This window comes from Lagopus muta, chromosome 1 (assembly GCF_023343835.1).
Source record: "Lagopus muta isolate bLagMut1 chromosome 1, bLagMut1 primary, whole genome shotgun sequence".
Taxonomy (NCBI): Eukaryota; Metazoa; Chordata; class Aves; order Galliformes; family Phasianidae; genus Lagopus; species Lagopus muta.
Window position 1 is genome coordinate 96182817 of NC_064433.1, and position 15918 is coordinate 96198734.

General features: G+C 36.8%; 1 protein-coding gene across 12 annotated transcripts in view; it reads left to right on the forward strand.

Moving 5' to 3' along the window:
• The window catches only part of ROBO1 (roundabout guidance receptor 1), a 694688-nt gene extending 691590 nt beyond the window's left edge, over positions 1–3098 (forward strand). For all 12 annotated transcript variants that reach the window (XM_048933857.1, XM_048933865.1, XM_048933858.1 and 9 more), the window contains 2 exons: positions 592–791; positions 1400–3098. In XM_048933857.1, coding sequence (XP_048789814.1) covers positions 592–791; positions 1400–1414 — 215 coding nt within the window. In that variant the 3' untranslated portion in view covers positions 1415–3098. The remainder of the gene's footprint in view (positions 1–591; positions 792–1399) is intronic.
• Positions 3099–15918: the final 12820 nt, after the last annotated feature.

The window sequence follows — 15918 nt, forward strand, 5'->3', positions numbered from 1 at the left end:
TCTTCCTAAAAGCATGCAAGATCAGTATCAGGGATGACTAGGTAGTAAATCGGTTTAAAGGCCACGTTAGTAACAGACTGTTAGTGATTACAGAGGTTACCATCAGTAAAAGTTATTAGAATGTTGCTTTTCAGAATGACACTGAGACTTAAGAACATGCCTCTTTGTTTCAAACTCAGCATGGGAAAAGCAGAGTCTAATATTGAGATGCAGTGAACTTGTCGTTCCAGTGAAATAGCATGCATGTATTGTCATTTCCTCCTACTCAGTCATATTGAAAATATACTGCAAGGGTTGTTTTTTTTTCATTTTCTTAGAGAGCATTGCAGGGATCATAAATTGAAATGAAGTGGACATTAATCTTGAATTAGTTTTTTTGTGGTGAACGTTACTACGTGAATATTATAAATTTCCTCAAGAAAGCTTCTATAATGCTATTATGGAAACAGTGTATTTCATATTCCTGTCAGGTATCACTGTAAACCTACTGAGGATCATAAAAAGTAAAATAAATCAGCCATGTGCAAAAATTTTGAGATCACAATATCTCTGAGGTTGTAAACATAACAATGTGTCTATTTGATTATTCAGAGGACATCCTGCCATATTCTAGACCAACGTTTCCAACATCAAATAATCCCAGAGATCCCAGCTCCTCCAGCTCTATGTCTTCAAGAGGATCAGGAGGGAGACAGAGGGCAGATCAAGCAAATATAGCCCGAAGAAATGTTGCAGAAATGCAAGTACTGGGAGCATATGAACAAGGAGAAGAAGAAGAAGATGAGATGGAGGTAACTGCAGTTGTACTACTGACCATAAATAGATCAAGTTTATTTTCTGTTCTTAGATGCCAAAAAGGAACTTTTCGACTCAAAATGTTCTCCTCAGAAAATCAGTCCCTTTATTGTCTATTAACAGCATGTGTAAACCCAGAAAATAATTTTTAAGAATGTGTCAGGAGCATAAAAGCAAGATGTTGCATGGAATAACTGTCTCCACGCTAAAACTTATGGAACAGAACTTGCAGAAATAAAATATTTGAATGTACACTTTGCATTATTCAGGTTCATTCAAAAGTCAAAATTCAAAAGGCATTAATTCATCTATGAACACTGTGCCATTGCCTTTCACAGTGTTCGAAAGTTTCTACTTCTATGTTTTAGTAAATATGAAGACCTGTGAGCTTTTTCTTCCTTTTTTTTCCTGCTTCATGATATTAATTCAGTTTGAATCCTGACTGAAGAAGGAGTGTGCAACATGCAGTCATAATGCCACACGCACTTAAAAGTAGTAATTATTGTTTAAAGTCAGATCTCTATAAAGTATGTAAAATAAACTCTAAATAATAGAATCTAGCTTATAGTCATTGATGTCTTTTTTTTTTCTTTCTTTCATACAGGAAACAGAAAGCTGAAGACAGCAACATGTACTGTAACAGGCTTTTGAAATCTAATCAGAAAAAAAAATCACTTAAGATGCCTCAAGTCTGATGATGTTTGACGCCAGAAATAATGTTCAGTGCAATCAGAGTGTACAATTTTTAATTTTTTTTCATGCCATCAGAATGCTAGTTTTTACTTTATTCTTTCTTTGTAAACCCTCATTATTAGGAACAGCTCTTGCTTTTTCCAGGATGTTTCATCACCTTCGCTGCCCAAGAAGGCAGGTAAGCTGCTCTTCATGGTACGTAGGTCAGCTGCTGCTTCAGGATTTGAGCAGAAGCCTGGGATCCCCAGATTCCTCCCCTGACAGTCAGTGCTCAGTGCACTGCTGGTACATCGACGAGCCAATTGATAGCCTAACAAGTAATACAGCGTTGATTGAAAACTTCCACAAAGTGAATATTGTGGAGGGCATTCTTTTATTCTAAGGGTTTTACTATAGTCTGCTGTTAGTCAAATGGCATCTTGCAATTTCAATACAGACTATGTATCTTGTTTTTTTGACAGTCTCTTGCTAACTTTCTGCAGCAGATACAGTTTTACAAATACAAATGATAGCAATTCAGGACGAGGTGGCTCTTATTGTAAATACGTACTCATTTTAAATCCCCTGTGGTACTTTGTCTTTCCATTTTCAACGTTAAGTACATTCTTATTAAAAATGTCCCTTGGGATGGACAGGAGGTAAGGCAATGTGAATGCTGTTCATCATGGCATGTGCAAGTTTATTGGAAACGTTTTCTAATTCTCAGCCTCAATAGTGCTAATGAAAGTAAGCAAGAAAAGCAATGGACATTTTTAATAAAGATTGGATAATATCATTAACTGTTACTGGCCCAAATCTCAGACCTCTACTTGTGTCAATTCACCTTAAAGAAGTGCCACTTAAACAAGTTTCATTTGATCTTGGCGGTTATGTTTTTTGTAATGCACTGCTTATCTTTTTTTTTTTTTTTTTTGGTTTTAAAAGCACAATCACTAAACTTTGTTTGTAAACCATTGTAACTATTAACCTTTTTTTTTTGTCTTATTGAAAATGTTAAGCATTTCTTTGGGATACTTTTTGTTTTTTTGTTAATGCTTTATGTCTGTATTGGGAATATTTGAATGATGACAGATGGTAAAGTAACAAACCTAAACATGGGCCATAATCAGAACGCTTCTCACTTTTCCTGAACTTACAGAAAATTCTCAGTTTTGTTGTGGCCTCTCAACATTGGATTATCAATAAAGCTGGAATAGAGGCATTAGTTGCATCGGATTTGCCAAATGATGTCCTCTGTCTGTAGAATTTATGACCTTTTTTTGTAATTATAAAATTTCTCTGTCATTGGTGCTAATGGAAAAATATGTGTTTGTTTATTGACAACTATCAGGACTAGCCCCAATGGAAAAAAAAAAAAAAAAAAAAGAAAAAGAAAAAAAAAAAAGTGTTTTGGTGTTTACCGAGGACTGAAATTTTTCATTTAGCTAATTTTTAAAGAAAGGTTACATAGAAAGGATGTGCAGTACTAAAGGAACAATCCATGTGATTAATGTTTTCATTACGTTCATGTAAGAAACCTCATATTTTAGCCATAATTTTGCATACTGAGGATCCAATAATCAGAAAAGTAATTTTTGTCACATTATTTATTAAAAATGTTCTCAAATACATTCTTTTTCTTGCGTAGTTTCTTGTGTTCCCTGATGCTTAATTTTAGGGTCAATTCTGACCTTTTTTCTAATGATGTGAATCAGAATATATTCCACTGAAATTGTGCAGGTTACAGTAGCATGAGCAGAGTAGGAGAGCTGGATGCAGCATAAGATTTCACATAATTACAATTGATTACCTTCAAGATCTGATTTCTTGGTGCTTCATGAACTGTGATAACTAAAATGTCCCTTAGCCTGCCAATTTCCAGAGGGAGCTGGTGAAGAAAATCTGTACCAACAAAAGCATTCACCTCAGGGGCGTGATACATTAGTTACAGAGGAAATAAGATCCAAAAACGTAAAGGGAAGGGATATTATGAGTCATGTTTTTGTTGGAGGTCTGCATGAATACAAGTTTTCTTAACAGCCTGCTGTGGCCATTCTGTGCCCTTCAGAGTCCTGCTGTGGGTCATGATCAAATAGGTAACGTACCCTTTTCCACTCTTGCATTTTCATAACCCCATTGTTGCTTTTTCTTTCTGTACACCATTATTCCACCAAAATTTGGAAAGAAGAAAGCACTTTGCATGAAAAAAAAGAAAAAAAAAAACAGACCACAAAACAAAAAAACCTTTTTTTTCATTCAATGCAACCTTTTTGCTCTTCATCATTTTCACTTCCATATTTCTTCTTTCCCAAGAGCTTAAAACAGTCTGGAGCCAGATCCAGAGATGCTGCAGAGTAGTACAGCACCATGTGTTTTGCTACTGACGATTGCCAGAGCCTTAACAATTTAATCAGGCATAAGCCATAAACATAATTTATTGCTTAATTATGGCTTCAAAGCAGGTCTTAGGATAGTAGCATAAGTTAAGAGTTACAGTGTTGCATTTCTCTTTTGATTAGAGTGGCGATTTTTTGGTGTCTTCAGTCCTCATGTCTGAGTTCAGAGAACCATACATTAAGCCACCAATGCAGTCCAGACAGGATCCTTCAGGCCAGACTGTGCCTCAGGAGGTATCCATCTAACCCACACCTTTCCTTCAGAGGAGGCAGGAAAGGTCAATTTGATGAGCAGCTGACTGTCTCTCCTGGTGCTAGGCACGGCCTGATGGTTTGGGCTCAAGCCGTTGTCATGGCAGGGTGTGAGGGAAGTGGAAGGCAGGTTTCCTGAGTTTGTCAGCTGCTTGGCAGAAAGGCTTAATCTGCTGCCAAGGGTGTAGTGGTGCATCACAAAACTGGGGCCTAGTGGCAGCTGTGTAGCGTGTGAGTGTATACCTTGGTAAGGTGCATCTGTCCAGAAACACTGGTGTTGTATGTCTGAAACAACTGCAACTCACTCCATTACTGGAACGCTGGAATGCTGGAAACCACTTCTCAAATCCCCAGCCATTGTCAATCTGTACACCTCCGCATGCAGTCAGATACCAACTACGTTTCTGACCTCAAATAATGGTAAGTGGGAAACTTTACCTAATTATTTCTGTCTTAGTAAGAGTTTATGCAATCCGTTTTTACGGTGTTTCGTAAGAAATTATTTGGATTATTTTGTGATTTTGTTCAGTTATGATTAGCATCTACAGACACTGTGTTATGGATTTGTCACAGAGTTGTCACCTATACTGGATCCTCTGTACATTATGGTATTTTAGTAAACACTGTGATGAAATATGCAACAGCTTGGCCGTAGGACTGTAGCTTTTGTTAGTATTGATATATGCTTGATTTGATCTTTGGCACTCAGATATAGTAAAATTAGGTCATCTTCATCTTGCTACTTTACTAAAAACATTATTTAGTAATTGGTGATCCAACACAACACAAGCAAGTAGTTTTTAGAGGTGCTGGTTATGCTTCGTTTCCAAACTAATACCTAAAGAGAGCAAATAGAAAACTCCTTAGTATTTGTGTACTGAATTGACATAATGGATGTTGAAATTTGATTTCACTTACAGTGTGTTCTCTGAAACCCATCTGAGTTACTATTAAATATGACTTTATTCAAAATAATCATTAAGATATTCTGAAAGATGTCTAAAGATAAAGAAATAAAAGCAGGAAATGCCTTGCATGTGTTTTAGCTTTAAACGTCAGTTTATTTTTCAAAGGTTATTTATTTTTAAGCATAAATAACACTTTTTTTTTCTTTTTTTCTTTTTTTAATATTATAGTAATATAAGCATACAGTATTGGAATCTGATTTGGAAAAAATGTTGTAGAAGTAGGTTAGCCATTGCTGAGCATGAAATCTAAATGGTATAGTTTATTTTAGCTCCTGAAAATACATTTGAACTATCCACCATCTTACTTCCTTTGATCCAAAACCAATGAATCATTAAAATACCAATTTAGTTAGTTTATGGCATTTTTACTTAAAATGTTGCATGTACCGTTTTCTTCATTATTATTCCATCATGGATTAACTTCCTGCATAACAAATAAATAGAAAAAAATAGAAAATGAAGAAAAAATGAACTCCCTTGCCAAAAGTGTAGGATCCATCCAAAATAACATCTGTCCTGCAATGTTTTTCTCGAAATCCCGTTTCCAACATCTGCATTCACAAGCTACTACAAGATTGCCTTACTGTCAGCAACAGAACAATGTAATAAAAATTAGAACTGCTATATTGCTTAGGTGAACCTTTCAATTTAATTGAAGTAGCTACTTATATGTGGAGAAAACATTTTAAACCTTGTTTTGTTATGTTAGAGGGAGATGGAAATTCTTTGCACATGAAAATCCTATTGCTTATGTATAAAAGAAGTGTAATTCGTTTAATGTGTGCACATAAAGATTCTGATATCTGAAAATGCAGACTTGTGTGTGTATACAGTTTTGTATTTGCTGAGCTTAATGATTAGGAACTAAGAGTCTGTTCCAAACGTTCAGCTGAAAGGCGAATGTGTTCACAGATGTCAGAAGTTCACAAATAAAACTTCATGTGCATGGATGTCATCATTGCTGGAGAAGTTCTTCAGCATCTTTGTTTTTGAATGAACTGAAAATTTCAGAAAATCAAATCCAAGTTTAGTGATTTTTTTCATTTATTTTCATTGTATACGATGATTTGTCCATTGCCTGTAAGTATGTTCCTCACAAAATCCAGTGCAATATTATATTATGTATGACAGTTTGAAGATTTGAAAATTAGTACTGTTTCTTAAAATACAGCTCCCTATCTTTTTTAATCCACTGAATCATAGATTTCAGAAGCAAAGATTTGAGACACAATTCCAAGGAGGATCCCTTTATATAGTAGTGAGGATGGAAAAAAAAACCTCCATTCTACACAGAAAGGAAAATGAATTGATGAAACTGGAATCCTGTTTTCTATTAAAGCCCTAAAGCAGGAAGGCAGACTGGAAAGGAGGGAATGAAGGGATGTAAAGAAAAAGGGGCTCAAAGAGCTGAGTAATCTAAGACTCATGAAGTTAATGGCAAAATTCCTGTTTAATCAAAGTGACTTGGGAAGGAATTGCCTCCTTACAGACTGGTGAGCACTAGCCACCACAGTGCAGTGAGCACTGGAAGAAGAGTCAAATCCTTGCTTCATGTTTGTTTTCTTCTTCTCCTCACTAAATGTACACCAAATGGGCTCATTTTCAGCTGGTGGAGGAGGCAAGTGGAGTTTTAATTCACAGTGGCATTAAGCATTCTTGTCACATGAGATGATGAGGGTGGAACCTACTAATTTCTCATCTCTATATCTGGCATAAAGTGGAGCCAATTGCTTTTCAGACTTTTTTTTTTTGGAGCATGAAAATCAAAGCCATGATGTTAAAAAAAAAAAAAAAAAAAAAAAAAGTGTTTATTGGTTTTTTTTCTGGCTTGAGATATTTTTAGCAAGAGCAAGATCAGGAAATGTAAAATAAAAGTGTTTAGTATTGACTTTTATTCTGTGGCTTCCCACCAGTATTAAAGCACAGGTGTGGTTCAGAGTCAGCAGCAAGGGATAACAGCAAAGAAGCCCTTATGGACTTAAATGCATAAAAGGACAAAAATGAAACAAAGAAAGGTAAGAAATAAACCTCTTTCAGTAAATGTAACTAGTAAGGTATTTCTAAAGTAATTGTAGAGCATAAAAAATAATGGCCAAGAATTTTATATCTGCTGTTAATTGACACAAAGATGAATCAAAGTTTTTATTATATTCTTGAACCACATGTTTGCAAAAGAAATTGTGGTCTACTGAACTGAGTACAGATCAATGCAGAGATTCTCATGCTGACTGAATGTCTGAAAATGTGGAGCTCAGAACTTGCTCCTGCACACTCTGCAGCAAGCCTTTACCTCACTGAACACTCACCTTTCTAATACAAATTAAAATTGAAATGAAACATTTGTTTCCATAGTCCTCATTGAGAGATACTACAAAGGTTACAGCATTTTATGGTATAGACAATTTTAAAATTCAAAAATGATCATAATGCTGAAGTCTTTAACAATTTCTTGAGTACAGGTACCTGAAAGTAGTGTATGGATAATGTAACAATGAAAGCTGGTAAGTCCGATTATATAGGAAATAAGCTACTTAGGCAGATGCAAACAATGCCAGTGCCAAATGGCTTTGCAGAGGTGCATCTGTTGTCTGTTCCTTGAGCTAATCTCTGTCACAGGATCCATCTGAGACAGATGTGGATAGTGAGTATTACATCCCTGCTACTGTAAGTTGAATGCTTCAGGACTTCATCAGAACCACCAAGCACTGTGTGTGCCATAGCTAAAGGAAGACCTACAAAAAATAGGTTAATTTGCCCATTGGACTACTGTTTCCTGCCCTTCTGTGCATTATGATGTTGTTTGCACTTGCATTTTTCCTAGAAAAGGAGAAAGCATACAAAATGGAGCCTGACTAGTTGGCACTGTCTTTGTGTTTGCTGAGTGCTTCCGTGTCTCGCATGGTGAATACTTTGTAAATATTCTCTTCAGACAGAATTTTTATTTGTCCATTAAAGCCACATGCATCACTGTCAAACCAAAAATATATCTTCTTTGGGAACCTAATCCTTGAAAGCTTGCTTTGGTTGGTTATTACAGAGGCAGGCAGGAAGTCCAGATCCCACACTACTAACACTCTGTACTGCTTGTGTCTTTAGGTAGGGCAGTAACACCATGTTGGATATAAGGTGGAGGTTACAGTTGTAGGTTACAGAATATTAGTGTCAGACCACGAAAGAAATCAGTGTCCAGCCTGGTGAACAACCCAAATTTTTGGTCCTTTGAGAGCAAGTAAGCACTGTGCTCCTACTGTATTGCATATGGAAACTTTAGTGAAACAAGTGGCAACTGATAACTTCTATGGAGACAGCCATTTTTGGCTATCATGGTAACTATCATAAAAAAATGTAAATGGGAAATTTCAACTACAACATTTTTTGCTTGACTAAGTGTTTGATAACGCTGAACAACAAGATAAAAAGCAGAATGTTTCAAGTCAAATTTTCACCTTTAACATAACATCTTTGAAAGAACCTTCTCATGAAAATAACAAACTGTGCTTAACTGTATTTCCTGCAGTAGAAAGGTGCTACAGACACTTAACTTTTGTAGCAGGTATGCTTCAGAGCAGTCTGAATCCCTATGTCAATTAGAATTAATATATAGTGGGATAAATTTGATGTCTGTCAAGCACTCTGAGTACATTTCTGTATAAGCCATAAGTAGTAGAGAACTTCTGTCAGTTTTACTTTAGGATCGTAGTCAAGATGGCTTCTCAGTAGCTTTTGGAGATCTTTTATTTAGTTAACCAGCCCACTGATGTGTGATAAATCTATAAAAAAAAACAAAAAGTGAATTTATTCTTTTTTTTTTTTTTCTTTTTTTTTTTGGTTCCTTGCTTACTGCTTGTAGGCTTGCTTTCTTGGAAGCATTCACACTGTCACTGTATTTTGACATCATGCCCACAGTGTGGAAATGCAGATTCCAAATGCCAGGAAAACACATACGTACTGATTTCAGTTCCTTCATGTTTGTCATTCAGAGCAAACTGCAGAGAATGCTACTGTAGATAACATTTGGAATCTTTTATTACTATCAGTGGCATATTCACAAAGTTTGTAGCAAATTGAATGTTTTAATAAATTCATCAAGTTTTAAATTAATTCAAACATTGCCACTAATTTGAAGAAAGTATAAAATGACAACTGCAGGGAAAAACTTAATGATATATTCCTTAAATACTTGCTGGTTGCGAAACTTTAACAATTAGAAGTTATTTGGTGGTTATGATTATTTGCCATCAAATCAATTTACTATTGGAGAAGGATGGTGTTTAAAAAAAGGATGGGAATTTAAAAAAAAATCCCAAAAAAGCTGAAACTAACGTTGAAAAATTTTTCTATTAAATATTTAGGAATCTCATTCAACAGATGCAGAGAATGCTGGTGTGACAGCGTTCCTATTTTTTTGAGGAATGTCAAACCAACACTCCGGATATTTCTTCAGGTGTTAAAATAGGTTTAGCAGGAAATAATCTGTAGCACTATTCATTTCCTTGCCAGATGCTTAATAATTTCAGCCCTAAGATCAGCTGGATTGTGGCTTCTCAAAATGCAAGAGAAAGAACTGTGGTGGAAACATAAAAATATGAGTTCAATTACAGGATGAATAGCATACAAAACAATGTTGGTGTTGTTAAGCCATCTGGGAGCCCAGGACTTTGAGGCAAAGAATGTAGTGACAACAGCAACGAAACTCAACAATGAAGTGTTAACTACGATCTCTCACTCAGCATGTCTATTCAGACCCCCAGCTTTAGGTGTCTTTGCTGCTTGTTTACTTCTCTGGTCAGAGTGGCAAGTTGGGGGATCAGTTTCTCCTTTCTTACTGCACCTCAATGGTCTGAGCTTGGTTCCTGTGTTTCAGAGCAGTGTGCGTGGCTGCCCTATCTATGCCCTGCAGTGCAGTACATCGTCAGATGATAAATGTCAAAGGTATGGCCTGCTTCCTTAGGTGTGATAATGTCAATCATTTTATGTCATAGTCAGGATTCATTACTATATTATATTAAATTATCCTTTTAAATGTATAACCTACCTGTTTCAGAAATGATGACTTCGAAACCTGTAAGTGCCATGTTTCTTTTGATGAAGAGAGTAATGCTTTAGAGAAGATAGATTGCTTTTTCATAATAACACCATACTGGCATCCAGCAGATCTGTGTTGGATTCCTTGGGCAATTACGTGCTTTTGTTTGGCATTGGCTTTGAATACTACTTCCAACCTTTCTCAGTTATCTTACTAGTTTAAGTTGTTGTCTCCTCTGGACAAGAGCCATCTTCTACTGTGTGTATATGTGCATAGTGGTGGAAGGTAGTTGAGTCTAGTATTGCTGCTACAATGTAAATAATAAAATACAATTAGTATTAAAGTGCAAGGCTTAATGATATTCTGAGACCATCAGTAGAGCCCCCAAAGGATTCAATTTGGAACAATTTTATTTAATATTTTTATTAGAGTCCTTGGCACAGAGGCAGGAGTCAAATAATGAAATGCACTGATCACAAAAGTTGTGAGCAATCATCAGTGTGCAGAAGGAATGGGTCACCTTGAGAACTGGAGCAATAGCAATAGAATGAAATTGAAATAGTTCAGTATGCAAGGTCATGCATTTAGGAATTAATAAGAATGCCTATTATATGCTGGAAATTCATAAGCTGAAAACAACTGTGAGGAAGAAAAATGCCTGAATGAATTTGTTGATCTGAGGAAATTTCAAAAGCTTCCAGTGAGTTGTTACTTGTAAAAACAAAACAAATGAGAATCTAAGATAATATAAAATGTATAAGATTCATAAGAATATAAGATTCATAAAATGTATTTCCAGTAGAAAGAAAGGGAAATATTATGTAAAGTGGAGAACTGTGTCAAAGAGAGATTTGCATTCATGTAATAGTGAAACTTCTTAAGAGGAAGTATGATAGTTGTGGAAAAAAGCCTGTTTATTGTTTTTATGTGTGACAAATAATTTCTATTCCTCAGTAAAATTGGTCTAAAATTCCAGTGAAATCCCACTCCTTTTGAAGCTGGACTCATCAGGAAACTCGTGAAAGTGCAAGATGCATCTTTTCTACTGACAGTGATTTCTGAAACTGCTTCTGAAACAGGCTGTAGTGATTGTACTTGATCTATCGCTTTCAGAGCAAAGTGTTAAGGTTGATGCTTAGCCAGGATTTTCCATCCAAATCTCAATCTAAAGAAAGGAAAAGTGAACAGTCTTCATAGTGGTTTTGGAGAAATGGCAATTGAAGCAGAGTTTGAGATAACCTACAGTGGTGAACTTGGTTTAACTATTCAGGTGGTTAAATGGATGGATGGAAAATAATGAACTTCATTCTCGTAACCACTTATTTTTTGCAGATGGAACCAAAGGATCAGGAGTAGTCAGCATGGGTTCACCAGGGGGAGGTCATACTTGACCAGCCTGGTAGCCTTCTCCAATGTTGTCACTGGCTGGGTGGGGGGGGGGGAGAGCATTGGATGTAGTTTACTTTGATTTTAGCAAGACTTTTGTTACTGTCTCTCACGAAGTCCTTATAACAAAGCTGAGGAAATGTGGGATAGATGAGTGGACAGTGAGGTGGGTTAAGAACTGGCAGAGCACAGAGGGTTGTCATTGGTGGTGCAGAGTCCGGTTGGAGGCCTGTAACCAGCAGTGTTCCTCAAGGGTCAGTACTGGATCCGGTTTTGTTCAACATCTTCATCAGTGACCTTGATGAGGGGATAGTGGCCACCCTCAGCAAGTTTGCTGATGATACGAAGTTGGGAGGATTGGCTGACACAACTGAAGGCTGTGCTGCCATTCAGTGAGACCTGGACAGGCTGGAGAGCTGGGCAGTAAGAAACCAGATGAGGCTTAACAAAAGCAAGTGTGGAGTCTTGCATCTAGGGAGGAATAATTGCATGCACCAGTACAGGCTGGGAAATGAGTTGCTGGAAAGGAGCTCTGCAGAGAGGGACCTGGGTGTCCTGGTGGATGACAGGTTGGCCATGAGCCAGCAGTGTGCCCTTGTGGCCAAGAGGGCAATGGCATCCTGGGATGCATTAAAAAGAGCGTGGCCAGCAGGTCGAGAGAGGTGATCCTCCTCCTCTACCCTGCACCAGTAAGGCCTCATCTGGAGTACTGTGTTCAGTTCTGGGCTCCCCAGTACAAAAAAGACAGGGATCTCTTGGAAAGAGTCCAGCGGAGGGCCACGAAGATGGTGAAGGGCCTGGAGCATCTCCCTTATGAAGAAAGGCTGAGTGAACTGGGTCTGTTCAGCCTCATGAAAAGAAGACTGAGAGGGGACCTGATCCAGGTCTATAAATATCTAAGGTGTGGGGGGCAGAGTGGTGAGGCCGGACTGTTTTCAGCAGTGTGTGGAGACAGGACAAGGGGAAACGGCCAGAAACTGCAAGCATAGGAAGTTCTGCACAAATGTGCGCAAGGACTTCTTTACAGTGAGGGTGACGGAGCGCTGCAAGACCATCTTAGTGGTCTTTTCCAATCTTTATGATTCTGTGATTCTAGCACAGTAACTGGCTTTTTCCTGTGAGCACATAGATAACTTCCAGGCACCAAGGAGGGTTCTGGTGAGCCTGCTGATAATTCTCGAATGCCACATTAACAATGAGCAGGTCTCTGTCTTACAGACATCAAAACAAACCTGGGAGCAAAAAGCAGGTTCCCCCACATGTTAGTTTAATGTTAGTTTAATAAAGGCAACTCAGATCTTCTTGTGATTTTGTTAGTCTAGTGCTTTGATTTATTTTAAAGGACATTATGTATTGCTCTTATTACCTTTCTGACTGCATACATAAGTGATGCTGTTTCTGGGAGCAAACCTTTTTCATCCATACTGCTGTGAAAATGAAATAATTTTTAAATATGCTTAAATTAAATATGCTTAAATTATTTAGAAGCCTAGGATTTAGGCCTAGAATACATTTTATTATACTCAAATATTTGCTGCCTCTTCACATGATAGTTATGCAGTTTTTGGCATCTCAATGTAATTAAAGATAACCTCCTCCCCAAATATTTTATTATAACAATGTTGCTGCCTGCATAGATGATTCCTACACAGAAAGGGGAAAGAGATTTATAATAGTATATAATGTTTTTATTGATATTCAAGTATTTTACAGTGACACAATACTTAAATGCTAGTACAGTTGTAATGACAGTGGAGTTTATAGAGCGGTAAATCAACCACTCTATACTGAATATCAGTTCTGAGGCAAAAAATAAGTGTAGTCTGCTTTTAAGTGTTTTTGAAATTCATATCCACTACCTAAATATCTTCTGTATTTTCTTGACAGTCACAATCTCTTGGCTTTTGCCAGGGATGTTATACACAAGAGAATGAAAGCTGTAGTGTTTTTTATGATAGAGTCTTCCTATGGATACATTCCCTATTAATACACCCCTCTCAGTAAGCATTATTCCTCTGCACCCACCTCCTGAAATTGCCTTTTGTATCCACATTAGATCATTGAAAGGGAATTACATCCCAAAGGCTTTGGAGCAGATCTCTGGAGCAAGCATTTCTCTTGGCAAGTCTTGTCTCTCAGCACCCTGGGCAGATTGCCTAGTTTGACAGTCTGGCCTTCAACTATAACCTCTAGGTTTTCTTATTATCATTATTGTCATATCTGCTCTTCTGTCATTAAGAGACTTTCCAGTTTCACTTTATTCAGCTGGGAGCTTTAAACCCTCTGGCCCATAATTTCCTTTTCTTTTTTTGGCATTTCTTCTTCTCAGTCCTTTCATGAAACTCGTCTGCTGAGTGACATGCCCTCTGTAAAACATAAGCCATAATTACTCTAGGATTGCTCATACTTGGCATAAATAGTGTACTTGCAAGTATGTAGCTTATAGCAACACGAGTCACTTTTAATTAAATTGCAAAGCTACATCTTATGGTGTTCTTCAGGAGAAAGGAAAAAGTGAACGAGAAGGCAAACTTGTCTCAAAGAATTTTTCATTCCAGCTGCTGTGTTTAAGCAACAGCCTTTTCTGAACTGGGCATAGAGATGTGTGGAGAACAGATACCTTTCATTTCACATACACCTTTTATAACAATAACACAGGATGAGCAACTCAGATCTAGGTGTATGCACTGATGAATACATTGATGATGTACAAGATGATTACATCATACAAGATGAATACAAGATGATTACATCTCTATTCTCTTTATTTTTAAAATGTTTACAGTGCTAAGATACAAGCATTATCGTTACTGCTAAGACAACTTTTTCCTTGAGCATCTCAAGTAGTTCCTTTAGTTTATTTTTAGAGGATGGACATTCATATTGCCATCATACTTAAAGTTATTAGAATAGTATGAATTGCTACTCTAAAAAAGACAACAGAACAAGCTGAAGTTTTACAGATCTGTGTTGCTTATGAGGCAATTTTCTCTTTGAAAAGGCAGAAATGGATCATTTAGAATTTCTCATTTTTATCAATTCTGTCACTACTTGCTAAAATAGTGAAATTGAAACATTATTTACTCGAAAGGTTTCAATATTCTTGGCATTACTTTTTTTCTTTCTTTGTTTTTTTTTAAGCTATAATTCTTAGTTTTGATAGAGAATAAAACTATGTCAAAAAGGATTCTATTTTTCTGTCTAGTTGTGGATATATTTAGACACTGAGGCTTAAAAATGCTGGCTTAGGAAAGTCTACAATTTCAACCAAACCCTTCTGGCTTTATATAAATGCAAATATGATGAAAATCTCAATCTTGGTTAGAGGCCTTGCAGCAGAGTTTTCATTCAAAATCCTGATCTGTTTTGCTTCCAAATTCTAAGGATGTGAATGCTACTCAGATCAATATTGCCATCTTTCAAGCTGCACTTCAAACTGAACTGAACCGTAATCTCAAGACAGTTTTAATAAGTTTGTGGGAGATTGATACTTACTGGTCTGTCTGAAAGTAATACCTCCTATTTATTTCCATGGAAACTACAACAGATAGTTGATAGAAAGAGTACAATAACACTATTTGACAGTGCAAATTTTCAGCTACAAAACACTATTTGTCAATATAGCCACTACCATTAGCTATGCATTTTCACCAGTGATGAACAAGAGCACGCATGCTGTGTTACTCAGTATCTACATGGCCATCTGGAATATGTCTTTCATGTCACTCTCACCACTGCTGAAATGCACCACCTACTGCCTCACTGTGCTCACATCCGCTGTTTGGTCTCCTTAAATGTTCAGCATTGATGAATGTCAGTGGGTGCCATTTTTTCTGGGTGGAGGAATTCAATGATAGAGCTTTGCTTCATCTGCATTGCAATGTCAGACAAGATTTTGTCACACTGTCGCTCTGCCGTCTGTCACACGACAACAAAATGTAATGAGATATTGGCAGGAAGGTTCAATCTCAGCATCTACCTCTGGCATCATGGGCCAGCATGATAAAATAGGAGACACTACTTTTGGAGCAGCCTTTATATTTAAAAAAATACTGTGGCAGGAAGCTCTTATAGTCTTTATAGCTACAGTTCAAATTTTAATATAGTTTAATATTACTCCTAGAAATTGAGTATGGGTTTGTAAAAAGTTCATGTGAACTTGCCAATTATAAGTTTTTATCTATAATACGTGGTCCTTTGTGATTTTTAGAATATTTTTCAATGTGTATAGTGTGTTTATATTATTACCTGGAAAATGAGATGCTAATGTTTCTAGTTTGAATGCCATTCATAAATAATTTGGACAAATTCTTACTGTCTCATCAAACTCTGTGAGAGTAGTTCATGAACAGGTCATCCAAGGTATGCATAATACAAAGTACTCCTAGGGCAGCGTGAACACTATGGTATTGTAAGCACAAAT